The sequence below is a fragment of the Misgurnus anguillicaudatus genome, chromosome 21 (genome assembly GCF_027580225.2).
Source record: "Misgurnus anguillicaudatus chromosome 21, ASM2758022v2, whole genome shotgun sequence".
Lineage (NCBI taxonomy): Eukaryota > Metazoa > Chordata > Actinopteri > Cypriniformes > Cobitidae > Misgurnus > Misgurnus anguillicaudatus.
Genome location: NC_073357.2, coordinates 40,076,625 through 40,100,319, shown reverse-complemented (window position 1 = coordinate 40,100,319; position 23,695 = coordinate 40,076,625). Strand labels below are relative to the sequence as shown.

General features: G+C 40.4%; 1 protein-coding gene across 17 annotated transcripts in view; it reads right to left on the bottom strand.

The window, feature by feature from the left end:
• scrib (scribble planar cell polarity protein) overlaps positions 1–23,695 on the bottom strand; it is a 101,230-nt gene that overhangs the window by 26,773 nt on the left and 50,762 nt on the right. For 11 of the 17 annotated variants that reach the window (XM_073859171.1, XM_073859163.1, XM_073859175.1 and 8 more), the window contains 14 exons: positions 23,559–23,636; positions 23,083–23,412; positions 21,625–21,705; positions 19,156–19,401; positions 17,710–17,820; positions 17,423–17,599; positions 17,179–17,295; positions 16,771–16,959; positions 16,539–16,658; positions 16,398–16,454; positions 15,973–16,029; positions 15,624–15,704; positions 10,219–10,290; positions 9,981–10,028 (listed from right to left, as the gene is read on the bottom strand). In XM_073859171.1, coding sequence (XP_073715272.1) covers positions 9,981–10,028; positions 10,219–10,290; positions 15,624–15,704; positions 15,973–16,029; positions 16,398–16,454; positions 16,539–16,658; positions 16,771–16,959; positions 17,179–17,295; positions 17,423–17,599; positions 17,710–17,820; positions 19,156–19,401; positions 21,625–21,705; positions 23,083–23,412; positions 23,559–23,636 — 1,764 coding nt within the window. The remainder of the gene's footprint in view (positions 1–9,980; positions 10,029–10,218; positions 10,291–15,623; positions 15,705–15,972; positions 16,030–16,397; positions 16,455–16,538; positions 16,659–16,770; positions 16,960–17,178; positions 17,296–17,422; positions 17,600–17,709; positions 17,821–19,155; positions 19,402–21,624; positions 21,706–23,082; positions 23,413–23,558; positions 23,637–23,695) is intronic. The other 6 variants (XM_073859166.1, XM_073859170.1, XM_073859176.1 and 3 more) reach the window with 4 other exon arrangements.

Sequence of the window (23,695 nt, the reverse complement as noted above, 5' to 3'; positions counted from 1 at the left end):
ATGACGGACGACTCTGACGTCTGTGCCAAATTTCAAGAGTTTTCGAGTATGTTAAGGCACCCAAAATCCCCAAAAGTGTTAAAAAAAATAAAAATAAAAATAAAAAAAAAAAAAATAATAAATTTGAGCAAAAACAATAGGGCTTCGCACCTTTCGGTGCAGGCCATTCTGGCCTGCTCCTCGGTGCTCGGGCCCTAATAATAAAAAGAATAATCCGAGCAAAAACAATAGGGCTTCGCACCTTTCGGTGCAGGCCATTCTGGCCTGCTCCTCGGTGCTCGGGCCCTAAATATAGCTGCAAGCAGCGATGGCGGGCCCTCGCACGTTTATGTACCGCTACACGGTGCCTTCGAAGAAAACGATGCACGGTGGGCAAGTGCATCAAGTGGGTAAATATCTGTGGAGTATTTCATGTTGCTACTGACCTATTTAGGTACTGTAGGTAAAAGAAACCCCACATTTTAGACAATCGGGGGCGCTAGTGAGCCACTAAATAAACACGCCTTTATCTGACCTTTTTGTCAACACTTAACAGCCGACAACTCTGATGTGTGTGCCAAATTTAAAGTTAATCTAAGCAGGACAAAAGCCTTAAATATGACTGACATAAAAGTAAAGTTTGACGCGTTGCCATAGGAACAGCGTTCGAGATGTCAAAAATTCCTTCGCAATTTATCATCTACAATGTCTCGGCATCATGTTGACCACTTTTGGTGTCAATCGCATGAAAATCCTAGGAGGAGTATTTAAAAGAACATCGGATGGAACTGTCAAAAAAATCCACCTTTGTGACTGACACACTTCCTGGCGCCTGGTGGTGGCGCTATAACCGGGAGTCACAATAGGCATATCGATGCGATCGGAATCTTCAGACGAACAAACACCCCGCGTGTCATTACAATAAGACATTATTTGCCTTAGATATTAGACAATTCCTGTTTCTCTGATTTCGCCATAAGTTTGTCGCCTCGCCATGACAGAACCGTTCGAGATATCAAAAATCCCTTCGCAATTTAGCAAGTCCAATGTCTTGACATCATGATCACCACGTTTGGAGTCAATCCCATGTATCCCCTCGGAGGAGTATTCAAAAGTTCACCGCATGCATTTTTTAAACAATCCAAAATGGCCGACTTCCTGTTGGGCGGAGATTAAATGTTAGAGGGCGAAAGTTGTTCGGGTCGATGAGATCTATATGTGTACCAACTTTCATACATGTGCGTACATTTTTGCCCGATCTGTGCACTACTGTTTGTTTTTGCATTACAGGGGGCGCTACAGAGCCCCCCTGCCACGCCCGTGTTCCAGCCTTTGGCTTTCGGCGATGACGGACGACTCTGACGTGTGTGCCAAATTTCAAGAGTTTTCGAGTATGTTAAGGCCCCCAAAATGTTCAAAAGTGTTAAAAAAAAAAAAAATAAAAAAAATAATAATAAATATAGCTGCAAGCAGCAATGGCGGGCCCTCGCACGTTTTTTTACCGCTACACGGTGCGTCCGAGAAAACGATGCACGGTGGGCAAGGGCATCAAGTGGGTAAAATATCAGTGGGCTATTTAATGTTGTTTCTGAGCCATTTGGGGACTGTAGGTAAAAGAAACCCCACATTTTAGACAAACAGGTGCACTAGTGAGCCACTTAAGAGACACGCCTATGTCTGACCTTTTTGTCAACACTTAACAGCCGAAAACTCTGATGTGTGCAGAGATGTATAGTAACGAAGTAGAACTACTTCACTACTGTACTTAAGTACTAATAGGCAGTATCTGTACTCTACTGAAGTATTATTTTTTTCTCCTACTTCCACTTTTACTTCAGTACATATTTTCGATGAGTTTAATACTTTTACTCCAATACATTTTTTATGTGCTGCATAGTTACTCGTTACACTCAAATGTTACGAATCATTCCAAACCTACATTATCACTGCCGGAGCGGTGATACACATTAGAAACACACACAGATTGTGGTCTAAACCAATAGGAGATAGTGAAGAGCGGACCCCTCCCTCCCTCTCACTCACAAATATGAGCCGCAGTTGTGGACAAATGTGAAGTGAAGAGAGAACCAAAGTGCACGAGAGAGACCGATAGAGAGAGAGAATTCGCGAGAAAGGGCGAGTGTGCGCGAAAGAAGGAAACCTAAATACATTGAAACATCTTGTACCTTTACCTATTACCATTACATCGACTAATATTTTATTAATTCTGAATTCTCTATTGCCATATTAGTTAAATTAATCTGAACATTCCTGTCCTTGTACTCCTGCTACAGCCAAAGCAATTGTGAGTGTCCTTTAGCTTAAACATTTGAAATAATATAAACAATATTATATTCAAACTTTTGACTGTTTTCTTTAATAACTACATTACACAATACTTGTACTTTTACTTTCAGTACTTGAGTAGTATATTTTAAAATAAACTACTTGCAATACTTAAGTACAAAACATGTTTAATACTTCAGTACTTCCACTTAAGTGGTGTGCTCACTTTTTTAATAGAGCACTTGTACTTTTACTCAAGTCTGGGTCCCTAGTACTTTATACATCTCTGGATGTGTGTGCCAAATTTAAAGTTCAACTAAGCACGCCAAGAGCCTTAAACATGCCTGAAATTAAAGTAAAGTTTGACGCGTTGCCATGAGAACAGCGTTCGAGATGTCTAAAATTCCTTCGCAATTTATCATCTACAATGTCTCGGCATCATGTTGACCACTTCTGGTGTCAATCGCATGAATCCCATACGAGGAGTATTTAAAGGTTCACAGCATGTAACTGTCAGCCTTAAATATGTGTAAAAATGAAAGTAAAGTTTGATGCATTGCCATGGGAACAGCGTTTGAGATATCATAATCCCTTTGCAATTTATCATCTACAATGTCTCTGCATCATGTTGACCACTTCTCGTGTCAATCGCATGAAAAACCTAGAAGGAGTATTTAAAAGTTAACTGTATGAAAGGCTTAAATATGCCTTTAAAATGAAAGTAAAGTTTGACAGGTTGCCATGGGAACAGCGTTTGAGATATCAAAAATCCCTTCGCAATTTATCATCTACAATGTCTCGGCATCATGTTGACCACTTCTCGTGTAAATCGCATGAAAATCCTAGAAGGAGTATTTAAAAGTTAACTGTATGGAACTGAAAGGCTTAAATATGCCTTTAAAATGAAAGTAAAGTTTGACGCGTTGCCATGGGAACAGCGTTTGAGATATCAAAAATCCCTTCGCAATTTATCATCTACAATGTCTCGGCATCATGGTGACCACTTTTGGTGTCAATCGCATGAAAATCCTAGAAGGAGTATTTAAAAGAACATTGCATGGAACTTTCAAAAAAATCCAGCTTTGTGACTGACACACTTCCTGGCGCCTGGTGGTGGCGCTATACCCGAGACTCACAATAGGCACATCGATGCGATCGGAATCTTCAGACGAACAAACACCCCGCGTGTCATTACAATAAGACATTTTTTGCTTTAGATATTAGACACTTCCTGTTTCTCTGATTTCGCCACAACTTTGTCGGCTCGCCATGGCAGAACCGTTCGAGATATCAAAAATCCCTTCGCAATTTAGCAAGTCCAATGTCTCGACATCATGTTCACCACTTTTGGTGTCAATCGCATGCATCCTCTAGGAGGAGTATTCAAAAGTTCAACGCATGCATTTTTTAAACAATCCAAAATAGCTGACTTCCTGTTGGGCGGAGCTTAAATGTTAGAGGGCGAAAGTTGTTCGGGTCGATGAGATCTATATGCGTACCAACTCTCGTACATGTGCGTACATGTTTGCACGATCTGTGCATCAATGTTTTATTTTGCATTACAGGGGGCGCTACAGAGCCCCCGTGCCACGCCCGTGTTCCAGCCTTTGCCCGTTTGCAATGACGGACGACTCTGACGTCTGTGCCAAATTTCAAGAGTTTTCGAGTATGTTAAGGCACCCAAAATGCCCAAAAGTGTTAAAAAAAAAAAAAAAAAAAAAAAAAATAAAAATAAATATAGCTGCAAGCAGCAATGGCGGGCCCTCGCACGTTTTTTTACCGCTACACGGTGCGTCCGAGAAAACGATGCACGGTGGGCAAGTGCATCAAGTGGGTAAAATATCAGTGGGCTATTTAATGTTGTTTCTGAGCCATTTGGGGACTGTAGGTAAAAGAAACCCCACATTTTAGACAAACAGGGGCACTAGTGAGCCACTTAAGAGACACGCCTATGTCTGACCTTTTTGTCAACACTTAACAGCCGAAAACTCTGATGTGTGTGCCAAATTTAAAGTTCAACTAAGCACGCCAAGAGTCTTAAATATGCCTGAAATTAAAGTAAAGTTTGACGTGTTGCCATGGGAACAGCGTTCGAGATATCAAAAATCCCTTCGCAATTTATCATCTACAATGTCTCGGCATCATGTTGACAACTTCTGGTGTCAATCGCATGAATCCCATACGAGGAGTATTTAAAGGTTCACAGCATGTAACTGTCAGCCTTAAATATGTGTAAAAATGAAAGTAAAGTTTGAGGCATTGCCATGGGAACAGCGTTCGAGATATCAAAAATCCCTTCGCAATTTATCATCTACAATGTCTCGGCATCATGGTGACCACTTTTGGTGTCAATCGCATGAAAATCCTAGAAGGAGTATTTAAAAGAACATTGCATGGAACTTTCAAAAAAATCCACCTTTGTGACTGACACACTTCCTGGCGCCTGGTGGTGGCGCTATACCCGAGACTCACAATAGGCACATCGATGCGATCGGAATCTTCAGACGAACAAACGCCCCGCATGTCATCACAAAAATACATTTTTTGCCTTAGATATTAGACACTTCCTGTTTCTCTGATTTCGCCATGACTTTGTCGCTTCGCCATGGCAGAACCGTTCGAGATATCAAAAATCCCTTCGCAATTTAGCAAGTACAATGTCTCAACATCATGATCACCACGTTTGGTGTCAATCCCATGAATCCCCTAGAAGGAGTATTCAAAAGTTCACCGCATGCATTTTTTAAACAATCCAAAATAGCCGACTTCCTGTTGGGCGGAGCTTAAATGTTAGAGGGCGAAAGTTGTTCGGGTCGATGAGATCTATATGTGTACCAACTCTCGTACATGTGCGTACATTTTTGCCCGATCTGTGCCCCAATGTTTGTTTTTGCATTACAGGGGGCGCTACAGAGTCCCCGTGCCACGCCCGTGTTCCAGCCTTTGGCTTTCGGCGATGACGGACGACTCTGACGTCTGTGCCAAATTTCAAGAGTTTTCGAGTATGTTAAGGCCCCCAAAATGTCCAAAAGTGTTAAAAAAAAAAAAAAAAAAAAATAATAATAATAATAAAAAATATAGCTGCAAGCAGCGATGGCGGGCCCTCGCACGTATTTTTACCGCCACACGGTGCCTCCGAGAAAACGATGCACGGTGGGCCACTGCATCAAGTGGGTAAATATCGGTGGACTATTTATGTTGTTACTGACCCAATTGGGGACTGTAGGTAAAAGAAACCCCACATTTTGGACAAACAGGGGTGCTAGTGAGCGACTTAAATAGAGGCACACCTTTATGTCTGACCTGTTTGTCAACACTTAACAGTTGACAACTCTGATGTGTGTGCCAAATTTGAAGTTAATCTAAGCACGCCAAGAGCCTTAACATGCCTGAAATTAAAGTAAAGTTTGACGTGTTGCCATGGCAACAGCGTTCGAGATGTCAAAAATTCCTTCGCAATTTATCATCTACAATGTCTCAGCATCATGTTGACCACGTTTGGTGTCAATCGCATGAATATCCTAGAAGGACTATTGAAAAGTTCACTGCATGCAACTGAAGGGCTTAAATATGCTTTTAAAATGAAAGTAAAGTTTGATGCGTTGTCATGAGAACAACGTTCAAGATATCAAAAATCCCTTCGCAATTTATCATCTACAATGTCTCGGCATCATGTTGACCACTTTTGGTGTCAATCGCATAAACATTCTAAGAGGAGTATTTAAAAGAACATCACATGGAACTGTCAAAAAAATCAACCTTTGTGACTGCAACACTTCCTGGCGCCTGGTGGTGGCGCTATACCCGAGACTTACAATAGGCACATCGATGCGATCGGAATCTTCAGACGAACAAACACCCCGCGTGTCATCACAATAAGACATTTTTTGCCTTAGATATTAGACACTTCCTGTTTCTCTGATTTCGCCATGACTTTGCCGCTTCGCCATGGCAACACCGTTCGAGATATCAAAAATCCCTTCGCAATTTAGCAAGTACAATGTCTCGACATCATGATCACCACGTTTGGTGTCATTTGCATGAATCCCCTAGGAGGAGTATTCAAAAGTTCACCGCATGCATTTTTTAAACAATCCAAAATGGCTAACTTCCTGTTGGGCGGAGCTTAAATGTTAGAGGGCGAAAGTTGTTCGGGTCGATGAGATTTATATGTGTACCAACTTTCGTAAATGTGCGTACATTTTTGCCCGATCTGTGCATCAATGTTTTTTTTTGCATTACAGGGGGCGCTACAGAGCCCCCGTGCCACGCCCGTGTTCCAGCCTTTGGATTTCTGCGATGACGGACGACTCTGATGTCTGTGCCAAATTTCAAGAGTTTTCGAGTATGTTAAGACACCCAAAAAGTCCAAAAGTGTTAAAAAAAATAAAAAAAATAATAATAAAAATAATAATCCGAGCAAAAACAATAGGGCTTCGCACCTTTCGGTGCAGGCCATTCTGGCCTGCTCCTCGGTGCTCGGGCCCTAAAAAAAAATAAATAAATTCGAGCAAAAACAATAGGGCTTCGCACCTTTCGGTGCAGGCCATTCTGGCCTGCTCCTCGGTGCTCGGGCCCTAATAAATAAAAAATAATAATAATAAAAATAATAATCCGAGCAAAAACAATAGGGCTTCGCACCTTTCGGTGCAGGCCATTCTGGCCTGCTCCTCGGTGCTCGGGCCCTAAATATAGCTGCAAGCAGCGATGGCGGGCCCTCGCACGATATTTTACCGCTACACGGTGCCTCCGAGAAAATGATGCACGGTGGGCATGTGCATCAAGTGGGTAAATATCAGTGGACTATTTCATGTTGCTACTGACCAATTTGGGTAAGGTAAAAGAAACCCCACATTTTAGACAAATAGGGGCGCTAGTGAGACACTAAATAGACACGCCTTTATCTGACGTTTTTGTCAACACTTAACAGCCGACAACTCTGATGTGTTTGCCAAATTTAAATTTAATCTAAGCACGCCAAGAGCCTTAAATATGCCTGAAATAAAAGTAAAGTTTGACGTGTTGCCATGGGAACAGCGTTCGAGATGTCAAAAATTCCTTCGCAATTTAGCATCTACAATGTCTCAGCATCATGTTGACCACTTCTGGTGTCAATAACATTATTTACCTAGAAGGAGTATTTAAAAGAACATCGCATGCAACTGTAATGCTTAAATAAGCCTTTAAAATGAAAGTAAAATTTGTCGCGTTGCCATAGGAACAACATTCGAGATATCAAAAATCCCTTCGCAATTTATCATCTACAATGTCTCAGCATCATGTTGACCACTTTTGGTGTCAATCGCATAAACATTCTAGGAGGAGTATTTAAAAGAACATCACATGGAACTGTCAAAAAAATCAACCTTTGTGACTAACACACTTCTTGGCGCCTGGTGGTGGCGCTATACCCGAGACTCACAATAGGCACATCGATGCGATCAGAATCTTCAGACGAACAAACACCCCGTGTGTCATCACAATAAGACATTTTTTACCTTAGATATTAGACACTTCTTGTTTCTCTGATTTCGCCATGAATTTGTCGCCTCGTCATGGCAGAACCGTTCGAGATATCAAAAATCCCTTCGCAAATTAGCAAGAACAATGTCTCGGCATCATGTTCACCACGTTTGGTGTCAATCCCATGAATCCCCTAGAAGGAGTATTCAAAAGTTCACCGTATGCATTTTTGAAACCATCTAAAATGGCAGACTTCCTGTTGGGCGGAGCTAATAGGTTTGATTGTGAAAGCTGTTCGGTCGATGGGATCTATATACGTACCAACTCTCGTACATGTGCTTACATGTTTGCCCGATTTGTGCACCAATAATTTTTTTGCATTATAGGGGGCGCTACAGAGCACTACTGCCACGCCCGTGTTCCAGCGTTTGCCCGGTCCTAATGGCCAATGACTTTGAGGTCTGTGCCAAATTCCCGGTGTTTTCGAGCATGTTAAGGCACCCAAAGTGCATGCCAAGTGCTTAAATATGCCTGAAAATGAAAGTAAAATTTTACGTGTTGCCATGGGAGCAGCATTCGAGATATCAAAAATCCCTTCGCAATTTATCATCTACAATGCCTCAGCATCATGTTGACCACTTTTGGTGTCAATCGCATGAAAATCCTAGGAGGAGTATTTAAAAGAACATCGCATGGAACTGTCAAAAATCCACCTTTTGTGACTTCCACACTTCCTGTTGCCTGTTGGTGGCGCTATACCCGAAACTCACAATAGGCACATCGATGCGATCGGAATCCTTGGCCGAACATACACACTGCGTTTCATCCAAATAAGACATTTTTTGCTTTAGATATTAGACACTTCCTGTTTCTCTGAATTCGCCATAAATTTGTCGCCTCGCCATGGCAACACCGTTCGAGATATCAAAAATCCCTTCGCAATTTAGCAAGTCCAATGTCTCAGCATCATCTTCACCACGTTTGGTGTCAATCGTATGAATTCCCTAGGAGAAGTATTTAAAAGTTCATGACTGACACACTTCCTGGCGCCTGGTGGTGGCGCTATACCCGGGAGTCACAATAGGCACATCGATGCGATCGGAATCTTCAGAAGAACAAACACACCGCATGGCATCACAATAAGACTTTTTTTGCCTTAGATATTAGACACTTCCTGTTTTTCTGAATTCGCCATGACTTTGTCGCCTCGCCATGGCAGAACCGTTCGAGATATCAAAAATCCCTTCGCAATTTAGCAAGTCCAATGTCTTGACATCATGATCACCACGTTTGGTGTCAATCCCATGAATCCCCTAGAAGGAGTATTTAAAAGTTCACCGCATGCATTTTTTAAACAATCCAAAATGGCTGACTTCCTGTTGGGCGGAGCTAAAATGTTAGAGGGCGAAAGTTGTTCGGGTCGATGAGATCTATATGTGTACCAACTCTCGTACATGTGCGTACATGTTTGCACGATCTGCGCACCAATGTTTTTTCTTGCATTACAGGGGGCGCTACAGAGCCCCCGTGCCACGCCCGTGTTCCAGCCCTTGCCCGTTCGCAATGACGGACGACTCTGACGGCTGTGCCAAATTTCAAGAGTTTTCGAGTATGTTAAGGCACCCAAAATGCCCAAAAGTGTTAAAAAAAATAATGAAATAAAAATAAAAAAAAAAATAAAAAAAAAAATAATAAATTCGAGCAAAAACAATAGGGCTTCGCACCTTTCGGTGCAGGCCATTCTGGCCTGCTCCTCGGTGCTCGGGCCCTAATAATAATCCGAGCAAAAACAATAGGGCTTCGCACCTTTCGGTGCAGGCCATTCTGGCCTGCTCCTCGGTGCTCGGGCCCTAATAATCCGAGCAAAAACAATAGGGCTTCGCACCTTTCGGTGCAGGCCATTCTGGCCTGCTCCTCGGTGCTCGGGCCCTAATAATCCGAGCAAAAACAATAGGGCTTCGCACCTTTCGGTGCAGGCCATTCTGGCCTGCTCCTCGGTGCTCGGGCCCTAATAAGCCACAAGATACAATTCACAATGCTTCAACACGCATTGAAGCTGCACTTACAGGCTCAGTTGCTCTGGTCAGTAGAAATACTTCATAAAGTTATTATAACAGTAAAGCATTTCATTAAACACGTCTTGCTTGCCATGCGCTCTACAGTAGAGCTCCACAAGGCTTGTTTAAACATCATTCCTCTCTTAACAGCTAAAGCTAAAGCAAAGCCGTACAAGGGCTGTTCAGCCCACTTACATATCGAACCTCTCTTCCAAGAATCACAGAGGAAGATTTGTGAGACTGCTGATAAAAAAGGTAATGTCACGACGAAGACCAAATGGTATGGTAATGGAGAAGAAATCAGATCTTTAGTGGAGGGACTGTGAGCATGCTAAAGTACAATAACCTTCGCATGGAAAATGATTTATGGCAGAATTAAAACAGATGACGAAATAATGAATGGAAATAAAATGGTCTGAGTGGTTTAACTGACCTGTGAGTTGTATGGAGAATACCCTGCATCTCGGATAGGACTGTCAGTCCTGGGAGGCTCAGATGGAGATGCCTGAAGTACAGAAATAAAAACATTACAAATTGTATAAAGAGTGAGCGCAAGGATTTGCTTATGGTCTATAAAGTATTTCACAAAGCAAGATGAAGTTTTCAATAACTGAAATGTAAAAATGTAAAGCTCTAACCAAAAATAGCATTACTAAAATGAAGTGGTTTAATTATGGTAGAGGTTCATCTTGATTTGAGAAACAGGTTAAAGGGGTCATAGCGTGAAAATCTTTTTCAATGTTTAGGTGCTACAATTGGGTCCCCAGTACTTCTATCAACCTAGAAAATGTGAAAAAGAAGAACCCAGTAACTTTGTTTTGGTAAACCATTTTTTGCAAGCATTTGAAAAATCAGGTCGTTCAGATTTTACTTGTTTTGTGAGGTAGGTAGTAGCAAGGCCAATTACAATAATACCGCCCCCTTAATCTGCACTATCCAACCACGGCACTGCCATTTAGTGCAGAGAGAAAGCGAGAGAGAAAAAACAATTGACAGCACAATTGAGTTTCAATTGCAACAAACCATCATCATTGTGATCAGTTTTTGCATTTCATCAGCTCATTTGCATTTTAAAAGGACACACCCAAAAATGGCACACTGCTCATTCTTACAAAGTGACAATTTTAAGATGCTATAATCAATTATCTGAGGGGGATTTTAGGTTAAAACTTCACATAAGCACTCTGGGGACACCAAAGACTTATTTTACATCTTAAAAAAATCTCATTATATGACCCCTTTAATATTAAACCATAAGCAATAGGCCTACAAATTATAGCTGTAATACTGCTCGGTTTTACAACATGCTTTACTATAAATGTGCACTATGTGCCATGGATCATCCAAAGTAAATAAAGAGACCCCCCCCAAACAAAAGTATCCAGACCATCATCATGCTATTGAGGCAAACATTTCAAACTTGTTTTATGTTCCTGTGAATAGTGCACAGCCTTACCCCTTTACCCTTTTAATTCAACACCTGTTCACATTCAAAGCATTCTCAGTTCCTGGGAATGTTCAAATGCCTAAATACCACAGGGTTGTGCATATTACAATAAGGTCCCATTTTAGTGTCGTGTCAGCTCCCCTATTTTCTAAATATAGACAATGGATGTATTTCTGTCTGACTATCTATCTTATTATATTTTATGATTTCGAAGATATCAGTCATATCGAACGCAGCTGTCCACATACGTCTTTAAATGACATTTGCCAACGAGGTGGCAAGTTAACTCTAAATATCTACTAACACACCATGCTTGCCTAGAAAACACACTCAGCCGAAAAACACTCTCCAAGGCTGCTTGCCTTGCTGTACAACCAGGGCTGCAGCTGCCCATGCCTGCCATAACCCACAGGTGGCCCTGATAAAATGCGCTCCTGGGGAGGACGGCCTTTGCCCTTGCGATTGGCCACAAGGAAGGGATTTTCACTAAAACACATGGGCTGAGAGTCCACAAGACATTCTTCTTCCTCTTCAGCTTCTTGTGGCACCCCTAAAGTCGTGAGAGGGTCCTGTGTGGGCTGTTTGGATACCGCCGAACTTGCGGCTGGGCAGTCTGAAGATGAAGGGAGGTGAACAGGTTCTAAATGGTACATGGAAGCATGAACCTGCTCAAAACCCAGGGGGTCTACAGGACCAGCTGACATGGCAGCCTCCATTGGGATGAATGTAGGAAAGGAGGAAGAAAACTGAGGAATGAGAAAGAACGTAAATAAGACAAAAGTTAGAAATAATGTGAGATAAGACTAAGCAGTGCAAAGATACTAAAGACAGAGAAAGGAGAAAGAAAATGAGACAGTAAAGTGGAAAACAGATCAAGTTAGCAGTGAGAGTCATTGAGTTGAGAGGTGTCATAGCCATGTAAAATTCACAGTCACCGAGATGAGTGAGGAGCTAAATACAGCGTTCCCATCATCCTGAGAAATCTAACAATATACAGTAACTTGATCTTAAAGCACAAGCATCAATAACTTTATGGCTGAAGAAAGACACACAAAACGCAATTTGTGCAAACCATTTTCTCAAAGTCAATTCAAACACCGACAATCTCAAATCTTAAAGAATGTAACATACTATGATCACTATTTAATCACAGCTTAGCTGCAAATCTGCAGAGCTTATAACTTTATTATACACTTTAAAGGATTAGTCCATTTTCCTAAAAAAAAAATCCAGATAATTTACTCACTACCATGTCATCCAAAATGTTGATGTCTTTCTTTGTTCAGTCGAGAAGAAATTATGTTTTTTGAGGAAAACATTCCAGGATTTTTCTCATTTTAATGGACTGTATTAAACCCCAACACTTAACAGTTTTAAAGCAACACTAAAGAGTTTTTGCTCTTTGCTCCCCCTACAGGTTAGAAGCGTAATTGTTCATTACCACTGTCGTAAATACTGCAGCATTGCTGGCTCTGATTGGATTGTAGGTCTGCCGTAAATCAAGTTTTTGTAGTTTTCACTCGAACTACACGACCACTACCCGACGGTTGGAAACTTCTTTAGTGCGGTTTTGGCCGATAGAGGGCTGCAAAGCGAATGTGAAAGTGCCATTCACCCTGTTTTGAGTGGATGAACCACTGAAACTTTTTTGGAAACATTATTTTAAGGTAAAAAAACTCTTTGGTGTTGCTTTAATGCAGTTTAAAATTGCAGTTTCTAAGGAATCGAAACAATCTCACATGATGCATAAGGTGCATTTTTTTTTTTGAAAATGGACTAATCCTTTAAAAACCACAAAGAGATATTTAAATGTTATGATATCATCACAAATAAACTATATCAAGTACCAATAAAGTGCACTTAGGCTGATGCTTAAGATGTGACGGTCTTTTTCAGCTAAACGTCTCTCGGACTGATACAAGTTCACTCGAAAGCTCTTGGGAAGATAAAAGAGACTCTACAAACCAGGATCTATAAATAGCCGTGACTGATAGAACCGCTCTTCATACACCGCAAATAACGTTTGGCTGAAAGCATTGCGCTAGTGTGTCCCTGTCTCAGGGCAGTCAACCCCCTTCCCATTCCTCACTTGACTTTGCAAACAGCTGCTAATGCTATGTAGGTTAGACATTTCTAAAAAAGAAACGCCGGCTAAAGGAACAAGGAATTTCCCAAGGCCCAATACCATGAATAATACACAAAGCAAATAATACTATTGTTACAATATATCATATGAGCATCATGAAGTATATTATAACTATATTTTAAAGGAGTAAATCACTACTTGCCTATACAATATCATCAGTATCTGGTTCACAAAAATATAAAATAGTATTGTGATTCTTTAGGTTTAGCACATAAGTATACACAACTGATACATTGTGAGCTTTTATTTGGTTGGTTTTATATGCAATGCACAATATGTACGTTGTTGGCTTATTCTGAGTTATTCTGAGTTTATTTTGCATACTCACAGATGTGTTCTGAATGGCGGTCAATGTTTTTGTACCCCAAAATATTTGTATAAAAAATGTAACAATTTCTAAACAATATTAGTTTCTAACCGAACTCTAACAACAATCTGAAATATCCATTTTTTCCATTAACACGAATTACTAAGTTAACTCCATGTCCAACAATAACTAACAGCTTATCAATATCATTACAGCAATCAAACTCCGAATAAAGAGCAGCAGTTTTAGTACTCTCAGTCAAAATACTTAGAACAAGAAGGAAAAGTAGTGAAGAAAGAAATAAAAGAAGAAATGAGTGAAGGAATAGACAAAAAGTAGTAACACATGTTCACTCACAGTAAGATGAAAGGAGCTGTGCTGATTCCAAGTAGCTCGCCTCTTGACAACCTCACTTTTCAAGACTCATATCTACTAAAGGTCTCTCATCCTCAATGGCCACACCCATTCACTGAAAGGCTTGTCCAATGAGCTCACAGCATTAACATTTAAAATAAGTGAATGAAGTGTGTCAGCTGGCACTGCCCATAATCTGTATTTTGTCAGTGTTATGATAGAAATGAGATCCAAGCCCGTTGTTGCTGAACATTTAGGCAAGCAGCTGGAGTGTATATCTTTTGACATTATTATTAAAAGGTAGACCTGATAAAGTTTACTGACACTAATTACACCGACCATTCAAAAACATGCAGACACATTTATTAGGAGCACGTTTTTTAAAATTCTTTAAAAATGTGGCTTATTTGTTTATGCTCATAAACACGGTTTGTTTTAAAGCATATTAAACCACATAGACATATAAACAGCAATAAAAAATAGATTTTCACTATAGAAGCATTTAAGTTTGTGCTACAAAAGCAGTTTGTTTAAGTTGTTGCTGCTGAAGCCTTTACTTTCACGGCTTAAAAACATCTGCTCGATACAGTATTGCCAAAGACATTAAATATGAACAAGGTGTGTCACTGGTATTGATATGAATGGGGGAGATTGGGGAAGTAAATACACCACCTTTAATCTTTGACATGGCCTTAGTCAGTCAAAATTCAAAATATCACGATTAGTTTTCAGAGTATGTCACAAAAAGCAGGGTTTTCACAGGCAGCGTCACATATTGTCTTAAAGGGACACTTCAAAAAAAGGCTAATTTTCCAGCTCCCCTAGAGTCAAACATTTGATTTTTACCGTTTTGGAATCCATTCAGCTGATCTCTGGGTCTGGCACCAGCACTTTTAGCATAGCTTAGCATAATCCACTGAATCTGACCAGACCACTTCGCAGCAAAAAATAACCATAGAGTTTTTCTACTTAAAACTTGACTCCTCTGCAGCCACACCGTGCACCAAGACCGACGGAAAATTAAAGTTGTGATTTTCCTGGTAGATATGGCTAAGAACCATACTCACATTCTGGTGTAATAATTAAGGACTTTGCTGCTGTAACATGGCTGCAGCAGGCATAGTGATATTACGCACTGCCTGAAAATAGTCCCCTTGGTTACTTTCAATAGCAGATGACTATTTTCGGGCACTGCGTAATATCATTGCGCCTCCTGCAGCCATGTTACAGCAGCAAAGTTCTTGATTATTACGCCAGAATGAGAGTATAGTTCACAGCCACATCGGCATAGAAAATTGCAACTTTTAATTTTCTGTTGGTCTTAGTACACAATGTAACTACAGAAGAGCCAAGCCTAACATAGGAAAAATATCAAAACTCTTTGGTTATTTTAGTACGATACTAAAGGTCTAATCAGATTCAATGGATTACGCTAAGCTATGCTAAAAGTGGTACCGCCAGATCCGGGGAGTCTAGAGGAGCTGGAAAATGAGCATATTTTCAAATAAAGTGGAGTGTCCCTTTAAGCAATCTTTGCAGTTTTGATGCTTTTTACTTTTGTAGATTTGACATGCAAGAACTTACTCTATTAACTTTCTGTAGACTAGTTGTAGGAAGTGCTGCCAGTGTCTTGTAGTCCAGTTTCAATGGTCCAGTGTTCAAATTCTGTTGGAAAATTGTTAAAAAGAGAAAATAAATGAGATCTTTGTATGCATTTCATTTTCATGCAGTAAATATGACCACTTCACTTTCAATAGCACTAACTGTCATTTTGACTTTTTAATAAACTTTGAGAAACAGAAGAGCCCTCCTGCTCAGAGGTTCAGATGTGATCTATATTTCCAGTTTGTGTTCAAGGGGATAATTATTGGTCCAGTGTTCTTGTCCTGGAGCCCTACTGTGGGCCAAAGAGATGGAGGGCATAAAGCCTCACCTCAGTTTCCTCCTCCAGCAAGCGAGTTGCCTCCTCACGCTCCAAGCGCATACGCTCCTTTACCAAAAGAGGGAGGGTAAGGACGAGGGTGGGGGGGTTTGCCAATCACACATTCATATGAACGATTTGCCCACACAAAGATGGACACACACATTCCAATGAAGGGAATGAGAGTTAGATGATAAATGAAGGGAACGTGAAGACCCATAAACGCATTCGGGGGAATGGAATTGAATAAAATGTGATGTGGTGTTTGAAATGGGTAGCATTCAGAGGGAATTGGGAACAAAAGGATCAACAGAAAGAAAAGGACAGATCCACAAATAAGTTAGTTATAAGGCAAGTTCTAAGGAAAGTTCTGGTATTTGAAAATGGATATCATTTTAATAATAGATCATTTTTTATAGAGTAGAAAAATCACTTACCACTTTTTCCATCTCCTCCCGTTCCCATTGTGATGTCTCCCTTGCCATCTCCACCTCCTGCAGAAAGACCAGGCAAATTGGTTTAACTTCATTTTTTAATCCACTGGTATTGTGCTGTGTGATAAAGCCAGTGAATCTCACCTTCTGCATAATGTCAATTTCTTCAGGACTCATGTCTCTGTCTACCGATGAGATGCTTTCCATACTGTTCTTACGAACAATACCGGTGGCGAAAGGGTTTGCAATAATACCAGGGGATGCCTAAAAAAAAAAAAAACCATCAATTTTACAGCAGATGTAATACAAATATATTAAATTATTTGGAGCAGATGATATCTACAACTTCTAAGGGGGCTGAAAAACTAGTGTTTACCTCCATCCCAGCAACATTTCTGGGGTCAAAGCCATCGCACACAAGCATGACCAGGGAATCACCGGAAGCACGCAGGACCCTCACTGCCTCCGTGTGTGTCATACCCAGCAGACTGTTGTTGCTCACCTCAAGAATACGCATGCCTACCAGCAGGCGCCCATCTCGTGCTGCTGCGCCACTGGAGCTCACCTACACAAAATGATTGAGAAACACATCAAGGACTGTCAAGTTAAAATATTACACTTAACAATTAGAAAAAAGGACTTTATAATGAAAAGAAATTAAAAGCTAAAAGCAAAGCTACTTACACCTTGACAATAATGTTAACAGGAAACATACATTTTTTTTACTTGGAGCATTTTGGTCATATACTTAAACTATGTACCTCCTTTAGTGATGCATGCTTACTTTGGAAATGAAGATGCCTTCATCTGTGGGGTCAAAGGGGTTGCCTGCATGCCCTTTAGCTCCGCCCCTAATGCTGATGCCTAGCTTTTCTCCAGGCAGCTTGTTAATGACAATCTCCTAGATAATGACACAAGAGAAGTTTATTAATGATTAATGGCAACCAAACTACTGGCTTTCGATGAGTTTTTCAATATATAAACAGACATTTAATTGTATCACTTTCTATCAACAAATAATCTCAAACCTGCATGCCAGGGGGCGAGGGATCTCTGCGCACTAGCATACGAATCTCCTGTTTGTTGGAAAGCAGGGCTCTAACGGCTTCCTGATGCGTGGCATGTCGCAGGTCAATGGAGTTTACCTCCAAAATACGATCACCCACACGCAACCCACTCTGAGAGGCCAATCCATTAGGAATAACCTGCACAGTACCAAAAAAAGCAACCAAAGAGAATTAAGCTATAGGTTTCTATGACAACAAATCATGCAATTAATAGTCCTACAAATGTCTTCTTAATAGGTATATTTAACCTTTGATATGAACACTCCTGGCTCATTGATTCCAAAGGGGTGGCTGGCATGGTCGCTACCCCCAACAATGCTCAAACCCAGGGGACCGCCTGCTTTAATCAGTGTCACTTCCTGTTCAGCCAGGAAATACGAAGCAGCTTATTAATGTTACAATTGAAAGACAGCATGATGTTAGAAATGAAATAGAAAAGTAACAAGAAAAAATATTCTGACCAGTGGTAACAAATAATGACAAAAATGTATTATACTTAAATTGGGTTATCAAAACATCTAAATATATATTAAGAACCGAGTATACTACTACTTGTAATGTCGAGTCTATCCAAATGTCAAGACTACATAACCTCATAAAAAAAAGAAATCACATTAAAAACACAATCCTAACACAATACATCCAACTAGGCACTATTCATACCGTGCACCATTTTAGCTGTTGAGCAAGGCATTAAAACAACAAAGCCATTATGAGAATCAATTCCTGTATTCATCATATTTAAAACCTTCATATTGATTTTGGGAATGTTTCATTTCTAACATTTGTGACCCTGGACCACAAAACCAGTCATAAGGGTCGACTGTTTGAAATTAAGATTTATACATCATATGAAAGCTGAATAAATAAGCTTTCCAAGGATGGTTTGTTAGGATAGGGCAACGAGGGTGCAAAAAAATCTAAATATTCAGAAAATCACCTTTAACTCTTTCCCCGCCATTGACAAGTTATCTTGTCAATTTAGAGAAAACATTTGCATAAAAAACCGTGTCCCTTATAAGTTTTTATGTTAATCTGTAATACCGTATTTATCCACTAGAATTTATTAAAAAAACCTGAAGTAAAAATTATTTACTAATTTTAAACTATGTGTATGTTTTGGTAATCATTCTGAATCTGATAAAAAAAACGTCCTTCACAAAAATGCAATTATTTCAGCTTTTTGCTAAACAATTTTTATTTTTTAAGAAAAATACCAATATTTAAGAGTTTATAAGCAGAGAATAAATATAGATTATTTTCCCGTTTTGTTTGTTTGTTTATTGTTTGTTTGAAATCAGAAGATCTGTTCTTTCATTTGATATATTTGTATGTTTATATATTTTTAGAATAAAATTTTTCTGGAAGGCAATTTGTGAAACTTTTGTGAAAATCACAAAAAATGCTGGTGGGCAACTTTTCAAAAAAAAAGGCTGGCGGGGAATGAGTTAAAGCTGTACAAATAAAGTCCTTAGCTACACATATACATCTTTTATACATTTAAGGTAGGAAATGTACAAAATATCTTCATGGAACATGATCTTTACTTAATATCTTAATGATTTTTGGCATAAAAAATGTAATTGATCATTTTGACCCATACAATGTATTGTTGGCTATTGCTACAAATATACCCATGCAACTTATGACTAGATTTGTGGTCCAGGGTCACATTTATAGGGTCCAGCTCTCACCTCAATGGGGTACTCATCTTCCATGGGGCAGCTTAGATGGTTTCCCAGAAGCTCATCACCTCCCTCCTCTTGCTCAGGTGAGTCAGAAGGCTCTGGAGGAGGGGGGGAATGAGGGCGTGTTCGAGGGGAGGCGCCCCCTGCACTGGCCTGGTCCCGATCGACCAGTAGGGTGATGGTGGGGGAGGTGCCAGTAAGCAGCGCTACTGCCTGGTCATGCCTGGCCTCTGTCATGTCTACACCATTGATCTGAAGTGACAGCCAAACACCAGAGGTGAGGAAGAGTCAGAAAGAGACGGGGCGCCCAGAATGGGCAAAGAAAGCCCCATGTTGTGCTTGTAGACAAATTTTACTAGTTTATAAACTGATACATGTCAGTGGACTTTCTGTAAAACCAATGACGTTTCCGGTGCGCTAAAATGCCCAGGTGTTAGTTGGGAAAAATTTTACTGTGCAATTGGGACTGGATCATTTAAAGCTAATGCACATAATATACACTCATGCCTTTCAGTGGCTGTAAGGGTTGCCCAGCTTAACCGACATCTTTGTCTATAAAACCATAGGGTTTTGGTGTAAATCATGCATGAAGCTTAAAATGCTTAGCTGTGCCTTTAAACAGTCATACAGTGATACAGTGAAAGACAAAAGGGATGTGCAACAGGAGAAAGAGGAAAAGCTGGAGATGCTTTAGGTAGAAATATCACTTAATGTGTGTTAGAGCAAAGACAAAAAAGCTGCCTTATTACAAAATCTAACACAGCTTGTCAAATATCTAATCAAACTATATAAATGTGAAGGCACTTAAATATACATGGACAACTCCATGTATATTACTAGACAAAAACTGTGGTGAGTAGTCAATTCACCAACATTAACCAAGGACTAATTTTAATGGGAACTCTAAATCCTGCTCCTAACTGGATAGTTAAACCAAAAATGAAAATTGTGTCACCATTTACTCACTTGTTCCAAACTTGAATAAATGTATTTGTTCTGCTAAACACAAATTAAGATATCCTGAGAAATGTCAATAACCTGGGGCCCCATTCACTCCACAGCATTAATTTTTCCTACTAGGAAAGTCAATGGTGCCCCAGATCTGTTTTGGTTACAAACATTCCTCAAAACATCTCTCTTTGTATTCAGCTAAACTAAGAAACGTATAAAAGTTTCGACCAACTTAACGGTAAGTAAATTATGACAACATTTTCATTTTTGGGTGAACAACTACCTTCCATGTCTGTTGTGAAGCGCATGCGCGAGACTAAAGTCACGTGACTGCACTGACGCGGATGACATACGACATGGCTGACGTGTTATCTGGTGCACCCCAGCTGTTTGTTTTTTTTGTGCGCCCAGGCTTCGTTTACAGTCTGAGGGAGACGCACAATGTAAGTTTGAAAAAAAAAAACCTCTGCAAACATGTCTGAGGATAACACGTCATCTGAGTCACTGCAGTCGCGTGAATTTGGTCTCGTGTATGCGCTTCGCAGCGGACGCGGAAGGGAGGACAATGCTGAATAGAGTCGTAATTTTTGGACCAAGGTGTATTTTGATGTTTCATCACATTCTAACTGACCCACTGATGTCACATGGACTACTTTGATGATGTTTTTATTACATTTCTGGACATGGACAGTATACCGTTACTAGATTTTCAATGGAGGGTCAGAAAGCTCTCTGACTTAATATAAAACATCTTAAACTGTGTTCTGAAGTTGGACGAGTCATTAATGACATCATTTTCATTTTTGGGTAAACTATCCCTTTAAATTACGAACCAGTAGACATGGCTCATGTCTTGTTGTTTGTTTCTTTAAAACAAAGAACAGGCCAATGTGTGATGTTATCCAACCATCTAAGCCTATCAAGTATATTACAAGGAAGCATATTTTTCATTTCTGCTAACTGTGTTTAGCAACAAAAAAACTGACAGAGGTCAGCACTGACCATTCAGTACCGGCGCTTACCAAAGAGTAACAGAGCAGCAGCTGCTATAGTAACCCATGCAGTTACCGTGACAGCAGGCCCACAAAACAAGCCAAAAACCTCCATCACCACACCCGACACCAAGCAGGCAAGTAGTTTGTTAGTGTATACCCATGCAGGAACAAAGGGAGAGAAAGCAACAGCGAGAAATAGAGAGAAAGTGCGAAAAACAAGTGCCATGGCCAGTGATGTTTTCAAGAGAGCAGTGCACATTCACATCATTTCATCCTCATATGTTGTGATGCTTAGCAGGAAGTAGAAAGATTATGGCATACAAGCACACAGTGGAAAACAAAGATCGCTCTTTTGCTGAACTCATGCAGTAAACTGGATAAAAACAATGCAGAGGCTACGAGAAAACTAATTAGGATTTATTTATTACAATGTTAAATTAACTTAATTCAATTCATCTAAATGGTCATCTACTATTTACCTAGAATCAGTTAACTGTCCTTTATCTAGTTTAGAGAGAAATGGACTCACTGATATGACTCTGTCTCCCACTTCTAAGACGTTGTCTCTGTGAGCAGCTCCTCCTTCAGCAATACGAGAGATGAAGATTCCCTAAAAGTGAAGCAGGAGAACAGTCAGTCAACAGCACTCCTAACTAAATCTTCTTTATAAGTGAACTGTATCAATTCGACATTAGCTGTAAATGTTTGCGTTTTAAAGAGACGAGCAGTGATATCATGAAGAACAGGACTGAAAACTATACTGACATCACATGCTGTGCCCGATATTACATAGCTGGTCAACTGAGCTCGAGGCTCTTGCATACTGTATGTTAAAGCTGTGACTGTGTCAGCTGACACAACTTGCAGGAAGACCACGACCCTGCTGACCTCAGCCTAAAATTACCTGCTCTCTTTTAACAGACCATTAAATTGCCAAATGAAGAGTCCAACAATGTGTGTAAAATGTATTTCGAACACCTAAGCATTAAAAGGCAAATGTAATCTTAAAGTGCACCTATTTCATAGCTAAAAACAATGTTATTTTGTGTATTAATACAATGTGTTTGCGTGGTTTGTGGTTTAAAAACACATCTAGTAGCTCCAGATTTCACTTTCTTCCTGAAACGCACTGATTTTGTAGAAAACTCATTGATTTGAAAAGCGCCATGTCCCTGATTGGCCAGCTAATCTGTATGTTGTGATTGGCCTGAATCCCTCTGACGTCAGACGGAAATATGACGCTCCTTTACCATGTTAGAAAGATGAGCTCACAATGCAATGCGGACAGGAGTTAACTTACAGGCGTTGAGTCAAAGCGGGAGAAATTATGATAATAATGTTAATCTTGTCTACGTCAACAAGCCCAGGAAGTAAACTGTTGCCTACAATCAGCGTGTTTGTTGTAGTCCAGGAAAAGAGATTTACGTTGGAAATAATAACTTGAGTCATCGTTTACTTTGGGGTTTGTACCTAAAACTTCAAAACCCTTGTCAGCTCTTTCACAGCATATTCTCTAGATCTGTAATTTGAATGCTGCAAATTTAGCAAAAAAATTACTTTTTAGTAAAAGAACAAATACAAGACTCATAATATAACTCTGCATACTGTGTTTACATGTGGAAACCTGTGACTGTCTCCTTGCGTGTGTCGAAAGATAGAGGGCAGTATCATGTGTGTCTGCATTGAAGATCCAAAAATACTTCATCCACCCGCCTGCCTCTAATCTAACGGCCTATCAGGTGTCAACCCCTGTAATTCTAATCATCGTTGCCTTGGTGAGCCATCCCAGAAGTGTGACGATAAAGTGCCCAGCAAAGGCTTAACAGTGAGAGTTCATAAACGGTTTAACAGTGGAAAACATGTCAGCTAGGTAACGAAACAACCGGACACTGCAGACCCTGATACCAAGCAATAAACACCATAAAACATTCAACAGAAGTCACAAGTATATCTAAAAGAAATCAAATTCGGAAACAAGACTGCTTACTGTGTCTCCTACTCGGTACGGTGTTGACCCTTTCCCTCCAGCAATACTGAACCCTAAACCTTTATCGTTGCGGATCAGACAGGTGGCTAGTCGCTGACAGGGTCCAGTGGTACCAGCGGGTGATCCAGGCTCTAGATGGAAAGGAAGCCCACTGGACCGTCTCTCCCGCGGGAAGTAATCATCTTCGGGTCGCAGTGGTGTGGTGGTGATGGCATTCTCCGGTTCCACCATGCGTTCCCGCAGGACACTCATAACCACAGCTGTCCCCGAGTTACGCAGGGCCTCGACTGCTGTGTGATGCTCTGCTCCGTGCAGGTCCACACCGTTTACCTGAAATGAGACAAAGACAAGGAAGAAGAATTTAAAAAATGGCATAAATAAGAAGCATTTTAAGAGAGGGGCCACCAAATGAAAATCATGAGGAAACAGTGGTCAAAGATAAAGAAATAATGTCAAGCAATTGGACAGATGTTCACCTCAAGGAGTTTGTCTCCCACTTTGACCCCAGCACGGGCTGCAGGGCCCTCTTCTGAAACTCTAGAGATGAAGATACCCTGAAAAGGAGGACATGTGCACAACATTAAAATAACCTAATCTCTCTCTTTCTCTTTAG